Source organism: Pteropus medius, unplaced genomic scaffold (assembly GCF_902729225.1).
Source record: "Pteropus medius unplaced genomic scaffold, Ma_sr-lr_union100, whole genome shotgun sequence".
In the NCBI taxonomy this organism is placed as follows: domain Eukaryota; kingdom Metazoa; phylum Chordata; class Mammalia; order Chiroptera; family Pteropodidae; genus Pteropus; species Pteropus medius.
This window is the reverse complement of record NW_024349796.1, coordinates 5364911-5386409: the sequence shown is the minus strand read 5'-3', so window position 1 is coordinate 5386409 and position 21499 is coordinate 5364911. Positions and strand designations below refer to the sequence as shown.

At 36.3% G+C, this 21499-nt stretch overlaps 1 protein-coding gene across 11 annotated transcripts in view; it reads right to left on the bottom strand.

Moving 5' to 3' along the window:
• The window catches only part of CDC42BPA (CDC42 binding protein kinase alpha), a 223853-nt gene that overhangs the window by 126272 nt on the left and 76082 nt on the right, over positions 1 to 21499 (bottom strand). For all 11 annotated transcript variants that reach the window (XM_039883267.1, XM_039883271.1, XM_039883265.1 and 8 more), the window contains exon 5: positions 16504 to 16652. In XM_039883267.1, coding sequence (XP_039739201.1) covers positions 16504 to 16652 — 149 coding nt within the window. The remainder of the gene's footprint in view (positions 1 to 16503; positions 16653 to 21499) is intronic.

The following is a 21499-nucleotide window of genomic DNA, read 5'->3' as shown; positions in this document are numbered from 1 at the left end:
CATACATAAGATGATTTTTGTAAAGACCCAACAATACAATTTCCAGTCACAATCTGAAGATTACAATTGTCAAAAACTATGAGATTAGACCCTCTCGATTGACTTTACTTTTAGAGGAAGAAAAGAATCTTTTATAAACATTATATATGTAAAAAAAATTCTACAGCCATGTGGTTGATGGGAGTATGGAAAGGTTATCCTAATTTGAATGATGCCACTTAAGGTCTCTACACCTCAGTTTTCCCACTTGTGATATGGGGCTAGTGTAAGTACTACCTTAACTACTGAAGTAACTTCTGTGAGTGTGTCATATGCCACAGGTTGTAAATTAGGATCCACAGGCCAAATCTAGCCTGCTGCCTCTTTGTCAATAAAGTTTTATTGGCCATGGCAATACCCATTCTTTTAAGTATTACATGTGGCAGCTTTCCTACCATGACAGCAGTTTAGTGTAATACATTCCAAAAGCCAGGAAAATGTGTCATTACTCTAGACCAGTAATTTGACTTTTGAAACTTTATTCTAAAGAGATAAATTTTTTTAAAAGATTATATGACTTCTGTTTCTGGCCATGGTGGAGGGAGTCATTGATTTTACAGATTAATCTGAAGAGAAATGATATTCTTACAATACAACTATTCTGATCCATGTATACATTATTACACTTTACCTAGGAGTCTTCTTTTATGTCCTTGAATAATGAACTTTTTTCCACAGAGAGCTTACACATCTTTTATTATCTACAGTCTTAGGTACTTCATAGTTTTGTTGCTATCGTAAATAGGATCTTCTTCATAGAAGCATTCTCGTTTGGCTTCCCTTTCAGTGGGAATGCTTCTAATGTTTCACCATTATGATTTTTGCTTTAGACTTTCAGTGGAAACTCAAATATTAAGTTAGAACAATTACCTTCAACTCTCGAATTGCTAAAAGTATAAAAAATGTATATTCAATTTTATTGTCATTTTTGGTACTGAGATTATTTTATGGTTTTCTCCTTTAATCTACTGACATAGTATATTAAGCTGATAGGTTTTCTAATGTTGAAACTCTCTAACTTTAAATGAAACTATGTAAAAAGGAAACACTTTTTTAAAAAGTGAGTTAATGCCTTTTCTAATTCAGGAGTCTAGAAAAGAAGAACAAAGTAAACCTGAATTAGAAAGAAAGTTACAGTAGATCCACATGTTCTCATATGCAGTATCATTTTCTTTTTCTTCTACATATTTTGTAATTTCCATTGTGATTTTTCCCTCTATCTATGCTTACAAAGAATGCATTTCAAAGTTTCAAAACATATAGACTGCTTTTTACTTATGTTTTGATTTAATTGTATTTAGTTAGTTATCACCTGTTCCCCATTCATTCAGTTTCTGCACTGCCTAAAACAATTACCAGAATTAGTTTCTTACTTATCCTTTCAGTTTTCTTTATGTATATACAAGCAAATACAAATATATTAACTTTTACACAAATGTTATATTATGTACATTTCTTTCTTCACTTACAACATATCTTGGAGCCATATTAGAAAAGCAAAGCCCTCGTGATTCCTTAGTATTCTACTGTATGATTGTGACATAATTTAACAAGTCTTCTGTTGATGAATATCTGAATTTTCCCAATCTTTTCTTTTTATAAATAATACTAATGTGAATAATTTTGGACATGTCATTTTCACAAAGGTGATGATATCTTTAGGATAAAATTCTAAATGTGGAACTTCTAGTCAAAAGATACAAGCATCTGAAATTTTGATAGATACACCCAAACGGCCCTTCATCACAGCTGACCTGATTTACATTCCCAGGAATATCCCGTGTGAGTGCTTAGCACCCTTACAGATTCTTACTAGAGTAGCCTGTAAAATATCTGGACTTTTTCCCAATCTTCTATGTGAAAAGTAGTAGTAAAATCATTATTTGCATTCTCTATACTATCGGTGAGGCCACCTTTTCATATTTAGGAGCCATTTGTAGTACTCTTTCTGTGAAATGCTCTCTTGTCTATTTTTCTACTACACTGTGGTCTTTTTCTTACAGTTTCAGGAATACTTTACATATTAAGAAGATTGCCCCTTTGCCCATTATATGAGTCACAAATTCTCTTCCCAGTGAACATCTGTCTTTTGGCTCTGTGTATAAACTTTTCCTCTTATGAAGTCTTTTGTGTGTGCTGAATTTATCAATATTTTCTTCAATGCTTTTGTGAATTTTGACTTATAATTACAAATGCTTTACCCTTGTTGAAATTATAAGGGAATTCTCCCATGTTCCATTCCATAAGAGAACTTTTAAGTTTCATTTTGTACATGTCGATGTTCAGTCCACTTGGAATTCGTCCCCATATCCCAGGAAAGGTATGTCCCAACTTTATTTTCTCCACACATAATTTAGTGACCCTCTGATCTGAGATGCAACCTCTATCGCATGTTAATGCACATAAGTATTTGGGTCTATTATTAGACTTTTGATTCATGAAAAATGTAGAAATATGTTTTTAATTATTAAAGACATTTCAATATCTGATAGGGACAGTCTTCTTCACTGTGTACTTATGTATATAAGCCTATATATTTTTTAATAAACATATCCCTAAGTAGACTGTATTTTTAGATATTATGGAATCTCTTCTTCTATATCTTTTTATAATTATTGATTGTTGTTAGATTAGAAACTCTACAAAAACAGGAAATTTTACCAGTTTTGTTCATTACTAGATTCTCAGCACCTGGAAAAGAGTCTGAATCCAAAGTAGCATGCAGAAAATATTTACTCCATGGATTAGACTACAAAAGCTACTGATATCCTCCTTGAACGTTTTTACCATTTAGGTTAAATCTCTTTGATTTTCCAGGTATAAGTATCATCTATAAATGTGATAATTTTACTACTTTTACACTTCTAATGTTTTCTTTTGCCTCTTTGGCTAGTATCTCCACTACAGTGTAAAATAATATTGGTGACAGTGGACATAGTTGGCATGTCCTGACTTTAGTGATGTTATCTATTAAGCACGATGCTGACTGCTGAGGTATGAGATACACATATATCATGTTTAGGAAGCATACATCTATTCCTATTTTACTGAAAAAGCATTGTATTTAGTAAATTCAACAACTCTTCTTGATTAAAAAAATCAACTCCAAAATGTAAATATTATGTCTAAAATTTATATTAAGAATTATTGGCATTAGATACCAGTATATTAAAGATATGGGGTTAAATAATGAAAAAATAGCTTAAGAGTTGAATGTGCCTGCCACTGGAAAGCAGGCATAAGAGGTGTGGAGGAGGGGCTATTTTTCAATATAATCTTTTTGATACTAGTTGCATTTTAATATATTTAGTATTGTTTAATTAAAATTGATTAAAACCAAAAATACATGTGTATAATGTCTGAGTCATTTAAGAATGTGAAAATATTTTGAGTAAGACACCATGATCGTATGCAGTCAGCAATATTTTTCAGTCAATACAGTTAATGGATATCAAGATCACAGACAAAATCAATCACGTTATAATACTAATTGGTCTCTGCTTGTCCAACAGGAAATACAATTATACATTTCACGTACATAATATGTTGCCTGTCGACTCACTCCACATATTCACCCAGTTTATTCCAAGGCTGAAAAAGAAGTCTCTATGTTCCTTAAACTGTCATTATATGAGAAGACAGAAACTCTCCTAATCTCAGGAGGATATGAATGAGCCCCTAGTTATTGGTTGGTTTGAAAATACTTGTTTTATTTTTGTTCAGGGAACAAAGTACAATGCTAATATGAAGTAGAACTTAAAGAACTCATAGGGAGGAAGATATGATGACTTTTCCATCTAGCTGACGTTAATTGTGACCTAAGTGACTGGGTACAAGTTCATGCACTTTATGACCTCAAAGGGAAATATGTCCCTTCCTTCTCTTTCAACCAAAGACTACGGCTGGACCTTCTGCAATTCCCCTTTTCCTTCAGGACTATCGTTTTCATCTAAATCTAATCTCACTGTGGCCAAAAGAAAAATATCTGGGAGAAAGGATACAAAGCATGATCTGAACTGGGCCTCACCTATGCAGGGACAGCCCTGGTTCGTTTTGCACTCCAGGTTTTTGAAATGTGGGCAAAGTGAAACAGAGGCCACAGGTTCAAATGCCCACAAATGTCGGGAGGTGTGGCTGCACCTGCTGACCAACAATCCATCTTATTTCATAAGAATATTCTCACTGGAGTAGAGGATAGAAAGAGATCCTGAGTATAAGCTCGGTAGGAAGAGCTAGGACCAAAGAAAAGTAGGTGAGCATCTCCCTATTCTTGTCTCTCTACAAATAACTTCGCCATTGAACTATGATTTTTGCATCTTAAAGGGCTACATAAGAAAAGGCTTAACATTCAGTAAGTACTTGACAAAACCTTTTTAAATAAAATTGTAGTTATAAAGTTATCTATCATTATTATACCTGCCCAAGAAAATCCAAGTCCTTGTTCTTACATAACCACTGAAATGATCAGATTTTAAAAGGAATTCGAGTGCTTAAAAGATATTGTTAAAAAAAAGTTTGCACCTAAGAAGACTGGGTGCTGTAGGCGTAAAAATAAATGAATAAATAAAGTATTCCTTTCCTTTCCTATTGATTACGCAGAAAACATTCTAAGATAACCTTTTAATTGCCCATACAGTAGAATCTTTTCAAATCTCATGATTTCTCTTTGACATTTGACACTGCTGATTATTCTGCCAACTCTACCACTTTCTCCTCTATTTATTCTCTCAACTAACAGCCATTCTTCTCAGCCTCCTTCGCTGCCTGTTCTCATTCCAAAAGCTTACTTCTCGGCCCCCTAATGCTGTCCTTCCCTAAAATTAGGTTCTCTGCTCTCTCTTCTACCTCAGTGATTTTCTCCTTGGAGGCATCTGTCTTTTCTTAGATTTCGGGTCATATGTTTGCCCTGTGACCTCAGTTCTCTGATGGGTTCAAGAAAAATTATAAATTCTTATTTTTCTTTCAATGGTTGCTCTAGGAATTATGACATGCCTTCTTATTTTTCAGAATTCTCATAGAATTAGTGTTGAACTACTTCACAAAAAAAATGTTGTGATTCATATCTACACCCCCTCATCCTTATGTTACGATTGTCACGTCATATATGTTTATTACATCTACATTTGTTATAAACCCCGTAAGGCAATGTTGTAACTTTGCTTTTAGCAGCCGTATGTTTTGTGAGGACTTTAATAAGAAATAAGCAAGATTTCAATAGTCTTGTATTTATCCAGATATTTACATTTTCAGTGCCTTAATTCCTTTCTGCAGATCCGAGTTTCCATCTAGTATCATTTCCCTTCGACCTGAAGAACTTCCTGTAGCATTTCGTGTAGTTTGTCTGCTCACAACAAAGTCTTTTATTTTTCATTTACCTAAAAATGTCTTTCGCTCTCATTCTTGAAGGACATTTTTACTGGATGCAGAAATCTTAGTTTAGTCTCTCTTCTGAGAACTCTTCTGTTAATGGAATCTTTGTTCTCTACGTAATGGGTCACTTTTCTCTTGCTGCTTGCAAAATTTACTTCTGTCTTTGGCTTTCAACAATTATGCTATAATGAACCTTAGCATGGCTTTAGTCATATTCATCCTCTTTGGTGTTTACTGAGCATCTCAAATACATAGATTTATGTCGTTCATCAAATTTTACAAATTTGGGGCCATTATTTCTTCAGGGTTTTTTTGGCGGGGGCCCAATCTCTTTCTTCTCCCTCTGGATCTCAAAATACATGTATATAACACCTTTTGAAATTATCCAATTATCTAAACTAATAAATTATTTTAATCTTTTCTTGTGTTCTTTGTCCTCAGTAATTATCTATCTATTTAATTTCCAAGTCTTTATTCTGTCATCTCCACAAAAGCTGTCAAGCATATCCACTGAAAATTTTCATTTCGGATACTGTATTTGTCATTTCTTGAATTTCCATGGTTTTTTTTTTTTTTTTGGTCTCTATTTCTCTGCTGAGATTTCCTATCTTTTCCTTTATCGTAAGCAATTTTAATTTTACTTCATTGAGCATAGTTACAATGGCCGCTTGAAAATCCTGTCTGCTAGTGTCTACATTTGGGTCATTTCAGAAATTGTTTCAGTTGATTTTCTCTTGAAAATCAGTTCCATTTTCCTGTTTCTTTGTACAATGGATAATTTTGAATGGTATCCTGAACACGATGAATGTTGGGATCCTGGATTGTTTTATTTTTCTCCAATTAGAGTTTTTTGTTTTATCTGTTGATTCATCTCACTTAAGCTGCAAACTCTGGTTCTTGGGCAGCAATTCTGGTCTCAGTTCGTATCTTTTGTCTTTAGTTGAGCAGCTTTGAAAGAATGTGTGTTTCAGGGGCCAACGAGACCTGAAGAGAGACAGATTTTGGATCTCCTCTCTTGAGAACAGTTCTCAGAATTCACTTTTCTGATTCTACAGGCCACAAAGACCGCACCGAGCCCCATGCCACGCTGCACATCATGTGGTCTTCACGCAGCCCCAAGATAAAGCTGCGAAAATGAAAACCTCGTTTCGTGTACCTCGCCTTGTCCAAACGTGTACTTCCAATCAGGTTCTGCCTCCTTCAGTTCACTCTCTAGCGCGTTAAGATGCTGGGTTTCCTGTTATGTACAGATGTTATCGTTGTTTTCTGCAAGGGCCTTGGTCCAGAAAGTCCTTACTCAGTCACTACCCTTCCTTGTATATTTAAATCACTATAATTTGAGTTTTCTAGGCAAAATCACAATAATTACATCTTTAATAAATCTTTGCCAATTAATCTTTTAAAAACTGGAAATGTATATATTTTCATATATTAGTCTTACATTTTAAGGGTGAAGTTCATCCTTCAATTTGGAATGAAGTTCAACTTCATCTAAATATTTTATAATATGTTTTCCTTTTACTTCTATAAAAAACAAAGATAAACTGCAACTAAGTGACAATAATGCATCAAGAAGAAGTTTATATAGGTATGTTTTTATTATGGTACTCACTTAAAAAAATTTTTTTTTTTAGTTTTTCTAAAAGACTTAGCCAACCCTATGTCTAACTAAGGCACCCTGGACCTTTAAGCTCCATAATGTGACAGACTATATTTTTCAAAAATTGCCCCTCTTGGGACTGGGAGTGTACATGCCCTCTGCTAAGCTGAGTAGGCTTTTGTGACGGCCTCAACAAACCAAGTATGGAGAAGTGAGGCCATAAGACTTCCAAGGAACAGTCAGAAAAACGCCACGCAACTCTGCTTTGTTATCTCGGGACATTTGCTCTTGGAACCTTATCATCATGTTGCTAAGAAACTCAAACAGCCCATGGAGAGGCCCATGTGAAAAGGACAAAGGCCCCGGGCTGAGAGCTCTGGCTGAACTCCCAGCCCATGAGCCACACTAACTGGCTCGCTATGTGAGTGAGCCATCTTGAGAGTGCATCTTCCAACCTCAGGTGAGTCACTATGACTCATACTAAATAGAAGAGCAACAGCAGTCCCTGCCTAGTCTTGCCCAAATTATACACTCGTGAGCAAAAAGGTGACCACTGTTTTATGTTAGTTACTCTATTTCCAGGTCTATGGTAGACATGGAGACATGCTGCCTTCTCCCTCAATGGAGGGCTTTGCCTGATATCAGCAGACAGCTCCCAACCATCAGCTCATTCAAAGCTGCAGAAAGCCTCTTCCCCAAAAGGCCTGACTTGCTTGGCAGCGCATGTCCACTGAATGACTGATACAGAAATACAGACTTGGCCATTTCAACTATAAGAGCAACAGCTCTGATGGGCCAAGCTCTCCAGAACTCCTAGTGTGGCTGGCTGAGGCTTTGGCTGGCAGTGTAATCTAATTTCTTCTCTCTGCCTAATCCTATTTCCTCTGACTCCCTTCCACAGATGTTAACCCCTAATACACCTTGCATTATACATTCTGTCTCTACGCCTGCTTCTGGAAAACACATGTTACAGGGCAATGGATAAATGGAACAATGGGCCAGCAAATTCCATTTTCTGATATAAGGAGCAAAACAACATCTGGCATTCAGAACCATAAGGTGGCAGCCAGCCAGCGAGATACCAGGCATTGTCGGCAAAGGGAGTAAAAGGGAAATTCAGGCAAAATATTCATTCTAACCTTGACAATCAAGGAAAACAGAGAAAGAGATAGGAATGTTTAGAAGAGATAAAATCTCTACATTATCAGTATAAAATCATTACCCAGGTTTCTTTCTAACTTAAATATGAATCATATCAATTATCATGAAAGTTTCTGAAATCAGTAACTTTCCTTGTCCCCAAGCAAAAGCAAATTACATTTAACTTAAATGGAACAGTATAATTTTAAAACTTTAAGTCAAAATTAATATTTATAGTGATATATTTTTTATTTATAACATTAAGGGAAAAAAAGCTATTCCAAAACAATATTGAAAGGGCAATATTTTGTAGGTTATTTTTATTACATCACTAAAACATCAGTACCAGAGCCTGATCATTACTAATATTATGCCTAGAATAGTAAAATGTGGCTATAACAATATTAAACTTTAAAGCAGTTTTCAACTCTGCCTGGACATCAAAATCAATTAGATAGGTTACTTAATTACATGAACCTCGGTCCCAGTCCAGACGCCACACATCGGAACTCTGCACAGGGACTGGTCTCTGAGAATTACTCACTTAGGACGTGTATTTCTCCTTCCCATCAACATCGTGTCGATGTTTCCCACTTAGTTCCCTTTTCAACATTTATATGAGGTGGAGAGTAGGCTGCTTTTATTTTCTGGTCTTCCTAATCTTCTCCTTTATATACTTATTAGAAGAAAATCAGCATATTGTATTATAATATTATAACTGATCTGTTTACTAGAATTGCCTCAATTTTGTCAAAGAAATGCTATATCAGTGATAAGAAAAAGGAAATTCGCACTGGTAAAACTATGTCATAAATTGCCTTTTTGTCAGTCATACACTATAATTCTTAATGGGAACATGAATTTGAGGCTTACCTTACAACTGAGAAAAGTTACTCATAAAATTATGTCAGCAAACTTCTCAAACTTATCTTTCCCATTGCACAGTGAAAATATTATTTAATAATTCTATGAAAATAATTAAAAAACTAATAAAAACTAACACAATTCTGGTTACCATAAAATTATGGAGGAGACAAGACATGGGAAAGAGACTGTGGAAAAGAGATGAGCAGAGAGTTGGGCATAACAAAAGAGATTAAACTGCTACCCACTGTCACTGAAAGAAAAAGTCCTATCGTATGATAATTGGGAGAAAATGGGTAAAGGGCATATGAGATCTTTTTGTACTATCTGTAATTTCTTGTCAATCCATAATTATTTCAAAATAAAAATCCTTTATTTCAAGCAAAAAAAATTGTCTTGAGCAAATTTATATTTATGCTCATTATCTAATTATATATTAACATAACCTATTATAAATATTTACATTTCTATCAATAATATATCACTAAAAAAACCCTAAAACTGTCTGTCAAGAGTATCTTATTTGAGAACTAATCATTGCTAAGTATAGTGTTTTGTAAGAGACACTAAAAAGCACAGAATTTTCATCTGTGGACCTCCTATGACTTCGTCTCTCCCAGCCCGGTTGTTTTGCACATTCTCCTTTGTCCATATCAGCCCCTACTACTCTGAATAAATCCCACCTGGCCAACCACCAGCTGCTAAACAGCAAGAAAAATTGCTTCCTCTTCTGAGAACTGCCTTTGACTGACTAACTATTCCCTCCAGCTGACTTGTCCTGCTCAAGCTCTATAAAAACTGCCTTTTATTCCTAAGGTAATGTCCCTGTCAGCTTGGGCTGCCATAACAAATACCAAAGACTGGGTGGCCTGAGCAACAGAAATTTACTTTCTCACAATTCTAGATTCTTGAAAGTCCGAGATCAATGTCCAGAAGAGTTTGGCTTATAGTGAGGTCTCTCTTTCTGACTTACAGGCTGCCTTTTAGCTGTGTCCTCACATGGCCTTTCCTTGTTGTATGCACATGGAGAGAGAGCACACTCTCTGGTACCTCCTTTTATAAGGGCACTAATCCCACCAGGAGGGGTCCACCCTCATGACCTCATCTAATCCTAATAACTTCCCAAAGACACACTGGGATCAAGGGCTTTGACATAAGAATTTTGGAGAAACACATACCGTCAGACAACAAGTAGAATATTCATTGAAACTTTATGTCTTAGCACTCTGAATAAAGCATTAATTATATTAAGCACTCATCTCATTGATTTTCTTCTATAGTTTCTATTAATTAAGTCAACTAACAACTGAATATTCACTATGTACCACAGATAGTACTTTGTGCTGGGGTTACCAAATACCTGAGATTCACCGAGACATTTCTACTGCTTAAACTGAATGATGAGAAACTTTTCCCACTACACAGAAGGCAAAAAATAAATTAATGGGTAAAAACTGTCAATTTATAAAAATACTATATAATTATTTATACAAGAAATGCTAACAGATAATCATAAATAATTAAATAGATTTTTCTTTGTAGTTAATATGTGGCTTCATAAAATAATTTTTATGCTGCATATGGACATAGTTATATTTATTGATAATATAATTGTTTCTACTTCACATAATTGAATAAGATATACTGACAAATCATGGTGTTCCAAAAAATACATTTAACATCTATCAGAACTCACATACTCTGTGTTAGATACCACGAAGCAAGAGAGAGACCATTTTAACTAAATACAAGCATGTTCTGTTTGATGATGAAATCAGCCACCGACTTACAATATGTATTTTTAATTCTGAAGTTTCTTCAACTAATTCTCAAACAGATGGTACTAACATATCAATATGACATTATTTCAAAAAGTATTTATGTGCTGTTATGTTATCCAGGCACACCTGTCTTTATTGAAATCAACTTGTTTCAAAATTTATACACTTGACCTTTTTTTGATAAAATCAATTTCATGCTGCAAAAAGTGATAACAACTCGAAACAAATAGTTCAAGCTATTTCATACAGTGACGGCCATATTCTCACTGATACTGTTGCTGTGTCCATTGCATAAGTGCTATATTAAATGGAGATGCCCAAATATAGTTATCTTGCAGTAAGAAAGCCTTGACTAAAGACCTGTGTAGTGAAGAACTAGTCTTACCCAATGAGAGGTCTGGCCTTTGCCCTAGCTGGGAGGTGATCTCTAGCCTCCAAAAATATGATGCCTGATAAGAGTGTCCCTGTTTGCTAAGGGCTTTAGCCACCAGGCAGTCTAACAATGTGATTTATAAGGGTTGTAATTTATTCAGGGCATGTGGTATCAGTTTTACTTCCGAAAGAGACTGGAAACTAAAGGTAAAATTCCAACCCCTGGGAAGGGCTAGAGACTAAAGGTCAGTCAAGCAGGCAATATGTTCAGACCACCCTCAACCCCTGCAAAAAAAAAAAACAAAACACTTTGGAAACTGAAGGCTCAAGTGTGCTTCCCTGGTTAGCAATACTCCATGCTGCTGTCACACATGGATGTGCTTAGTACTTCTCCTGAGTACACCAGGTACCCGCTACATGCTTCTTTTCTTGGCTGATTTTAATCTGTATCCTTTCCATGTCGTGAACTATGACCGTAAGTGCAAACAGAACAGCTATCAGTGAGTTCCGTGAGTCCTTGCAAATGATCAGAACTGAGGGTGGTTCTGGGAACCCCCCAAACCTGCAATGGATGTCAGAAGTAAGGGTGGTCTTTGGGGACTATTCTCTCTGCCTTTGAAGGTAGCCCAAATTCCACGCTGTTACTGAAATACCACATGTGCTGTAATGTAATAACTATCTCTACATAAAATGATTCAAATAACGGTGTACACCCTGAGCTCATTTACAGCTAACAATTTTTAACTATAACAGTATCTATTCTTTAGTAATTTCAGGATATTATACAAATACCTCCTCCATTAGCAGTATGAAAAAATTCCGATTTTGAAATGTGACTCCAGCCTCAAAATGTTTCTATGTCATTGTGAAAGTATAATGATTTTACATATTCTGAGAAGATAACTGTCCAACCAGACCACAAATCCAATCTGAAAGTGATGAAATTGACCTGAGGCCCTTGTGGAGGTCCAGCACATACCTATCTTTCATAAAATTCTTATGGGGTAAGGGATGCAAAACTATTTAGAACTGAATTCTGCAGTATTTCCCTCAATAAATTCTATTAAAATAGATATGATCCATTTTCTACGATGTATCAGCACACTTTAGAGTTATTCATGTTATATAAAACATTATTAACATTAAGTAGGTGAAGCTAATAAAAACTAATCACAAATCTTGAAGATGAAATAAACTGCAGTGGGGAAAAATAGGAGTTATGGAGAAATCCATGAATAAGTGAATTGTTTTCAGGTTTTCAGTTTTTATTTTTGAACTGGGGTAAGGAGAGATTACTTCAAAAACTACATTCCATCCCAAGAATTTATTCAAGCCAGTATTTAACTTTAAAACAAACAGCAAAGCACACATTTGCCATTAAGTTCCATGAAACCAGCTTAATTTGCCCTGAAAAAGAGATTCTATTCAACCAACAGCTGGTGTGCCTGAGCCCTTAGGATCTTAGTCTCATTTGAAATTTGGACATTTTCACATGAATCAACTATTCCAGAAAAAGAAGTAAAGATAAGCATGGAAACTATGAAAACAGAACTCAACAGTATCTGCTCATTAGCTATTTCATCCTGGTTTAGGTTCTTTACTTGTAGGTTCTTTCTTTAGTCCTCCACAGATTTTGCTGCCGTTTCATTGTATGTGTTCTTAAATTATTTAAATCCATTATGGAATGAGGTGATAAAGAAAGAAATGAATGAAAAGATAAATAATTTATGAGAAAAAAAATCCAGTGGACACCATGCAATAGTGACTGATATAACCGATTTGGAGGCTTATGTAAGATTATGGTCTAAATACCAGAGGCAATGGCAACTGTTCCTAAAATATGATTTGACAACGAGAATGCTACATGGCAGCTACCTATTTAGTCACATCCAGTAAGAAAAGCTTTAAACAACCACAAAGTTCCAGGTCTAGATGAAGAAAATCTCCAGAGATGTAAAATATATCCACTGAGGAAAACATTAGTCTCTGCCTCTAGATAACAGTATCCTATAACACGGCATGCTATAAATTACCAAGTAACCATTTATGACGTGTACTGTTCGTATAAGTTCACCTCATCACTCGTTACCATCCCCAGGGATGCGATGTGCCTTGAAGAGAGGGCCTATATTCCAACAATGTGTTGAGCATTCAGTGAACGCTTTAAATATAAAATTTGTGTCTTTCACCTTTATAAAATCATTCTTTAGTTGTTTCTTTGATAATTTCATCCTCTGCATTTTCTCTGTCCTTCTATTCTGGAACTCCTATTATTTACATGTTTACCCTCTGAATGATTCTATAGTTTTCTCCACTTTCCTTTCTAGCATCCCAGCTTTTTGACTTTTTTCTCCTATTTTTGAGAGCATTTCTTCAACTTTACCTTCCAACTCTTTTACTGATTTTTTTCTTAATCTACTATCATAGTTTTCATTTCAAAAGCTTTTTCCCCGGATATCCCTTTCTGGTAGCATAAGTTTTTTTATACATGCCATACATTCTCTTATCTCTCAGACAATATTAATGATCATTTAGGGAAGAAGGATTTTCCTTTTATTAAGTATTGTTTCCTCCAAATTTCTTCTCTTCCACTTGTACAGACTGGTCTTGGACATTCATGTTAAAGGATGTCGCAGATCCTTGGCTACTTCTTCGCATTCAGTAGCAAGGTGCTAAAAAGCCGATGAGATGCTCGGTATGCCGGGGTGATCCGGCTTAGCTGTTTCATTGGCAGAATATCCCAATTTCAGTATTGCAGATGTTTTCATCTGGTCCGTTTAGAATCCCTCAAAAGAATATTCTCCCACGTTGGGGGCAAAGCCTGGCTGTTATCATCCTTGCAGCCCAGTAGGAGAGAGGGGCTGAGAAGCAGTCTCAATATTTTCAAAGCCCCACCATTAAAGCCTTCTCCTATGAGCTAAATGTGATATTTTTATACAAAAAGCAGATATTCTAGCCTCGGTCTGACTGGGATTTTAATCGGGCTATGCTACTTACTGACTCCTGTCTCTAAGGCTGGGTTTCCTCATCTATGAAATGGAGCAACATCCATTTCAGATGACATCCAAATCACAATTATTTTAAGATTCAGAATAATATAGGTAAAGTCCATAGCACATAACAAGAGTTAAATAACAATTAGAAATGACCGTGAGAATTAAGCTTATTATTCATTTCTCTAAGTTCACTGTAATTTGCTTGTATAATTCATTTAGCAATTCACAACCCGAACTCACTCCATCTCTTATACTTTTGCTCTAAATGATTATTTAACTTACATTATTTTAATTTTCATTTATGTCTTATGTTTTGTGTCCCCAGACTTCAAAGTCAGGACTGTATGCTATATTTACTTACTTAAAATTTCACATAGTTTACCACCACACTATTTACAAAAGAGGATTCAATAAATATTTGCTCAGTAAAGCACTTGCTGAAAACAATCTATCCAGAAAATGGGAACCACATTTTAAGAAATGCATCAACCAACAGAATACATCAATTGAAGAGTAAAGGGAGAAACAAGGAAGGAGGAAGAAGAGGCAAGGAAGTGGGCTCAGTGTGCGTGGCGCGTCGTGCGTGTGTGTGTGTGTGTGTGTGCTGTGAGACAGAAGAAGAGAGAATGCATATGTAAAGTCTGATAACAGAGAAACTTTAGATGTTGAGATGTTTAACCTATAGAAGAGATGACCTCAGAAGGCATGATAACTGGAAGATAAGTTATATTATTATTAAAAGTGGCTCTGAAGGCAAAACTAGGATCAATGATTAGGAGAAAAAGAAATTCAGCTTAGTATAACGTAAATTCTATAGTACTATAGCTGTCCAACCTAATGGAATAAACGGGTTCATTTAACATTAAGTACCTTGTAAAATTAAAGGTGCTTAAGCAGAGCTCAGGTCTGAGATGGTTCTTAATCCACATCAGTATCAGAAAGACAGATGTTATGTTGAGAAGAATTGTAAGACTGTACATGTGATCAGTGGGAAAGGGTCCTGTGATGAGTTACGAATATTTGTCACAAGCCTGGCAGAAGGAAGAGTAACACAAAGACCTCATATTTATTATCTCTTATCTAGCTAAATTATTTTCAGAAGTGATCGTTCCTTGTTGAGAATTTAGATATGAACTGAGTAAAGTTTCTTTAAACTCCATGAGTCTAAGACTAACATTTTTTACGTGTTTTATGAAATAATATTTTTAAGTAGTTTTAAATGGCTGTCTTTAATTGGATTTGGATTACTGTTTAAGCAACAAAAAAGCACTTTGGTTTCACATCCTATAATTCATTCTTGAGACCAAAACACCATCTTAAAAACTGCATTGTGCTTTACAATTTTCAAAGTATGTTCGTGTTTTTATTTTCAATAAAATTTGTGACTATCACATATTAATAGAGAAAAAGCATATGAATAGACAAAAGCCAATCTGAGATCTCATAAATACAAAACTTTTAATCAAAATATTCTACCTTTAATAATGTCCTAGAACTCCATCTCTAATTAAATCAATCGGCGTAAGGTGCCCACACTTTAAAGGAAAACACACCGAAGCAGAATGTCTCTTCTTCCTGCACTGTAGTTCTGCACAGAGATTACTCTCACCACCCACAGCTTAAAAAGAAACAGTCGCTGCTGTCTTAGAGCAGAAGTTCTCAAAGCGTGGTCGGTAGGCCAGCAGTCGCAGCGCCTGGGGTCAACAACTCTGGGGTTGACCCAACAATCTGGGTTTGAACAATCCTCCACGTGATTCTGATGCACACTCAAGTCTGCAAACCGCTGTCTTAGAAAATGGTTCCATTTCGCCCTAAGAAGGCAGCACCCTTCCCCCACTTCTTCCCGTCTCCTTACTCCTTCTTGCGGCTTACACGACCCAAATCCTTCTCATTTAAATAATTCACCAGTGACGCTGCGATCATTTCCTACTTTCCTTCCTTTTAAAATGTAAGATTGCCTTTTAGGCCATCTAATACATTTAAAATTTTTTGATAACACATAATTATGGGCTCTTCAGAAATTTTTAATCTGCGTGAACAGTTATAAGAACAAGCCTGTATAAAAATCATTTTGTAAATTAGCCCACTTTTTTCTTTTCATTCCATCGTAAACTGCATGCAATATAACACACATTGTAGGGAAATTTTAAATAAATTACTGTACCTGTCAAACAGTTTACAAAGAAAGAATTTGTTGCAGAGTCATCAAAATTATCGCTTTACTACAAAAACAACTGTTTTAACATTTTTACAATCCTCAGAAGTATTTTCTTGAGAAACATAAAGTATATAATATAGGTCTGGCTTCCAGCCAGAGACGATGAAGGAGCCTCCTACTCACCTGTGTACATAATGCAGTTGATGAACTGAATCGATTGCTATCACCATCTCGGCCAAGTAGAATCGAGCCATATCTTCAGGCAATCTATCTTCAAATTTGCTGAGCAGAGTAAGCAAATCCCCACCAACATAATAATCCATAACCAGGTACTGGGAATGAAAAATAAAGTGTACCCAATAAATAATAAGAATGAAAAATAATATAAAGTAACCCAAGGTCAAACAGCACTAGGTCAAATACTTTTGTTGTTAATTAACAAGAAGCTGTGTAAAATTATCCTCAGCAGTTATTACAAAACTTGAAAATTTCATAAAGCGGTAAAATAAAGTTTTTAAAAATCAGAGAAGGGGATGACATAGGATGACAATTATTTTGCAAGGTAACAATAAGGAAAAGTAACATCATCTCCACCTACAACAGTAGACCACAGTTTTACCAACATTTCATAGATGACTACTTTAATTCTTCAAAAAGGATTTTAAAAACTCAGAATATAAGACAGTCCTTTATGTTGAACAAATTCATCTTCATCATCACTACATTTTCCTTACTTCGCCTCGGACCGGTGACCAGCACTTGGACCAGCATTGGGAAACCACTGTGATACACCCTCAGAGAGCGCACGGAAGTGCCGGGCCCCTTTCCTCATACCTTGCCCTATGCAACTCTCCTTCAAGCTGTTCCTGAGTTACGTGAGCTGCTCTAAGTGAACCCGAGGAGGGAATCTTCAGTCTACAGCCTATGCGTCAGAAGCACAAGGAACAACCTGGACTCGTGACCGGGCGGTGAGGGGAGGGGGCTTACAGGACTGAACCCTTAACTTGTGGGGTCCGAGCCTATCCCCAGGCAGTGCCAGAACTCAGTGAAACTGTAAGACACTCTGCAGATGTTACAGAATTGCTTGATGTGTGGAAAATCCACAATTTAAGGTCAGTAGTAAAGTAATATTCAGAGAGTACTATGTGTAATGTGTAAAAAAACAAAAACAAACAAAAAAACCCACAACTTTTTAATAGAGTTTTGCTTTATGGTGTGTGTATGCCAAAAAGAGAGACGGGAATATACACCAAAATGTTCACAGAGATCATCTCTGGGTTGTCAGATTACGACGATGTCATAGCTTTCTGTGATCTTCTAGATTGTTTTATAAACATATTCTTTTATTTTTTTTAAGGTGAGCGAAAACTAGACATAGTAGAAAGACGAGCTTTGTAGTCAGAGAGACCTGTATTCAAATTTTGACTCTGGGTTCTAAGTGGCTTTTGAAAATTATTTAATCTTTATGATACTTTATTTTTTCATGTATATAGCTATAATAGCGATTCCTTCCTTTGTGGTGTATCACTTAGCATTAAGGCAAGTAAACAGAGGATATTTAAATGTCAGTTTTAGCTCCTTAAAAATGAGGTGATTTTATCACAGAATGGATATCACAAAGTATATTACCTTTGTTTTAAAAACATACCAAGCCTATGGGAAAAGCTAGTTTCCAAAACTATTCAGTATTTCATAATAATGACAGAGGGTGGGTTTTTTATTCAGAAATATTTCAATCTTGGCCTTTGTTCAAAATATACCAGAAAAATGTTACCACTGAAAAACCACTGAACGGCTCTATTGTACAGCAAGTCAGGATATTCAGTTTCATTTCTGACAAAAATTCATAGAAATGATAATACTTGTTCCATGAGACTGAATGAAGTTCAATGTTGATACTACTGGTTCAATAACAGAAGAAGTGGTTCATGCATACAATAGAATATTACTGAGCCACAAGAAAAGATGAAATACTGCCATTTGCGACAACATGGATGAATCTTGAGATTATCATGCTAAGAGAAATAAGTCGGATAGGAAAAGTTGAGAACCATATGATTTCACTTGTATGTGGGATATAAAACTGAAAGCAACAAACAAACAAGACAAACAGAGACTCATGGACACGGACGACAGTTTAGTGGTTACCAGAGGGGAGCGGGGAGGTAGATAAGGGTAAAAGGGGGTCAAATATATGGTAACGGAAGGAAATTTAACTTTTGGTGGTGAACACACAGTGCAAAGTACATATAACTTATTATCGAATTGTATACTTGAAACCTATACAATTTTATTAACCAATGTCACCCCAACAAATTTAATAAAGAAAATACATGATAGGTTCAAATGTTTGCAGCAAATTAACTGCTGACTAATAAGACAACAAATAGGTACAGGCTTTAAGCACCTAATATTTTCACATGATTTGTAATATGTCCAAATAAGCCCCTTTCTGCTTCACACATATTTTCATCACTCTCAACTGTAATACATCTTAGCAGATTCCAATTCAGTTTGTGCTAAATTAGTGTTTTCCCAGCTTCTTTGAAAATACGAATGACAATTATTCCACGCAAACTATTCACAGAAGCTAATTCCTCGGTTACTTCGAACTCAGCACTGACTTCTCTAATAACAGTAACTGAGCAGCATCAGTAATATCTTTCAACTCAAGAGCCACAGAAAACCACTCGAAAATCATTTCCCCAGTTTTATAACCAACCACTGACATTGTTCCCAATATCCTCCATTCTCTGAGCAACTGTTCTCTCTTAGATGCTAATAATAATAGTCTCAGACAAGTTACTTTTCTGCGGCTACAACCCAACACTGGTACACGGCTTTCTTCGCCTGGCTAACAAATGAGCACTCCGGAAGTTGCCACAGTTGCAGGCTCATTTTCATTTTCTATTTTTATGCAGGAATTCTGCTGTGATAAGATTGTTTTAAATTTCCTAAGTTTTCTGCCTGCTGCTTTCCTGTGAGCTAGGAATGCTGTGATGAGCGCTCACTGGGCGATGCAGACGTTTATCGTATTCTATTAGTATAGCTGTAGTTGGCTGCATAATAAACACCACGCTGTCGTTTAATTTGTTAAAAAATAATAATCCACTCTCTGCTGCGCCTTAAATGCATATATAAAGTTCCCTTTTCTCCTTTCCTTATTTTGAAATGATGCATATGCACTATTAACACAAATAATTGTAAAAATGTCATGGAATAGCAGTATGTACAGCACTTTAAATGTTATCAAGCTGTAACTGTTGCTGCAATTTGTAAGCTGCTGAGCTGCAGCGCAAAGCACTGACAGTAGCACATCCAGTGTGGTTCCCTACTAGAGCGCCACTGTCACAACCAGTCACCGCTGCCACCGTAGCGCGAAAGCAGCCACAGACAATACGTAAGTCAGTGGGCATGGCTGTGTTCCCGTAAACTTCAGGGCCACTGAAATGTGAATTTTATATAACATTCACATGTCATAAAATAGTATTTTTTATTTTTTCAACTATTTAAAAATATAAAAACAATTCTTAGCTTGCAGGCTGTACAACAATGGGTGGTGGGCCGGGTCTGGGCTGCTGAAATCTGATCTCGAAGAACTCCCAGATCTGTAGTGCTAGTCACCCTCAGAAGCACCAGAGTGACATATCTAACCCATTAAACGGATCACGTGACAGTTCAAACCCAACACATACCAAATTAAACTAAGCATCTTCCCCTCATGCTCAAATTTCTCTTCCTCCTATATTCCCCAACTCATCAACTACTAACCACTGAGTCCCACAAGTCAGACACTGGAAAACTGGGAACCGTTCTGACTCCTCTCATCCTCCAATGACAGCCACATAAACATACAAAGTTCTAATTTTATTTCCTGAACAGTACCTGAAACCATCCCTTCGCTCTTCATTCATCCCTACCAGTCCATTATCACCTCCATTCAAGCCCTCATGATGTCCCCAGAACACCTAACCGGTTCCTTCCTCTAGCTCTGCCCATGAAATCCGTCCTCCACACTGCTGCCAGGATGTTCCGTGCAAAACAAAGGACTTCATCACACGCTCCTGAAAACTCACTTTGAAATCAGAATAAAATCTGAATTCCTGAGCATGATCCACACTCTGGAAGCCTGATTTTGCACCTCTTTCCCCTTCACTGCTAGCTTTCCTCTCAACTTTCAAACACCCTCGTCCTTCCAGCCACAAGCACTTCTACAGCCCTCAAGAGCAGTGCTCAAACTCCGCTCCGTGAGAGACCCTTCTGTGAGGGGAGGTGGAAAGAGGAAGCTAAGAGATCAATCAGGGCAGTTCTACGTCTGCAGGCTTTAAGTCTAGGCTTTTGGGTATAATGTCATTTTTTTTAAAAAACACACGTATGAGTTCCACAACCAAAAAAAATTAAAACCTGTTTTTGAAAAACATGGCTGTGAAGGTCTAACTTTCTTATCATAAAATCCAAGATGTTATATGATGTGACTCTCACCTCCCCACCCTCATCCCCAAGCCTCTCATTCTACCCTCCATCAATCTGACTATGACAAACTGCTCCAAATTTCTATGCCTTTGTTCCCCAAGCCCTCTCAGTCTCTTCTCCCTTCTTGGTTTAGTTAATTTACATTTGTCTGAGATGAGTCCTCATTGACTTCATACCTTTGAATAAATATTTTCTTCACCCGAAATAATCTGAAAATAGTATTTATTGCCTGGCTTCCCTCAGGAGAATAAGAACCATAAGAAAAGAGCTCCTATCTGTCTTATTCACTACTGAATACGGAATCTAAAGACCAGTGCGTAGCACATAGCGCATGTCCGATAAATATCAAATGAACGAAAAATGTCTTACTAATTTTTCTATCTCAGCACACAGTGTAGTGTCTCGCACACAACAGGAACTCAACACATGTCTGCTAAAAAGTAAACCTTGAAATAAAAACTGGGGTCAGAAAATGAAAAGCCTTGAACAGCAGGCAAGGAGCTGCAACCTCAACTGTGGCATATTTCGTCTTACTTTCCTCTTATCACTTGTTTATCTCTTCAATCTTCAATTTTCAGTGCTCCTATTATTTTTATTTTCCTCCAGCTCTTTCCCAACTTCTTTTGTCAACTGGTCCATGATGGCGATATAAAATTAGATATAGCCCAGATTTTAAATGTGGCTCAATTCAGAGTAGAACACGACC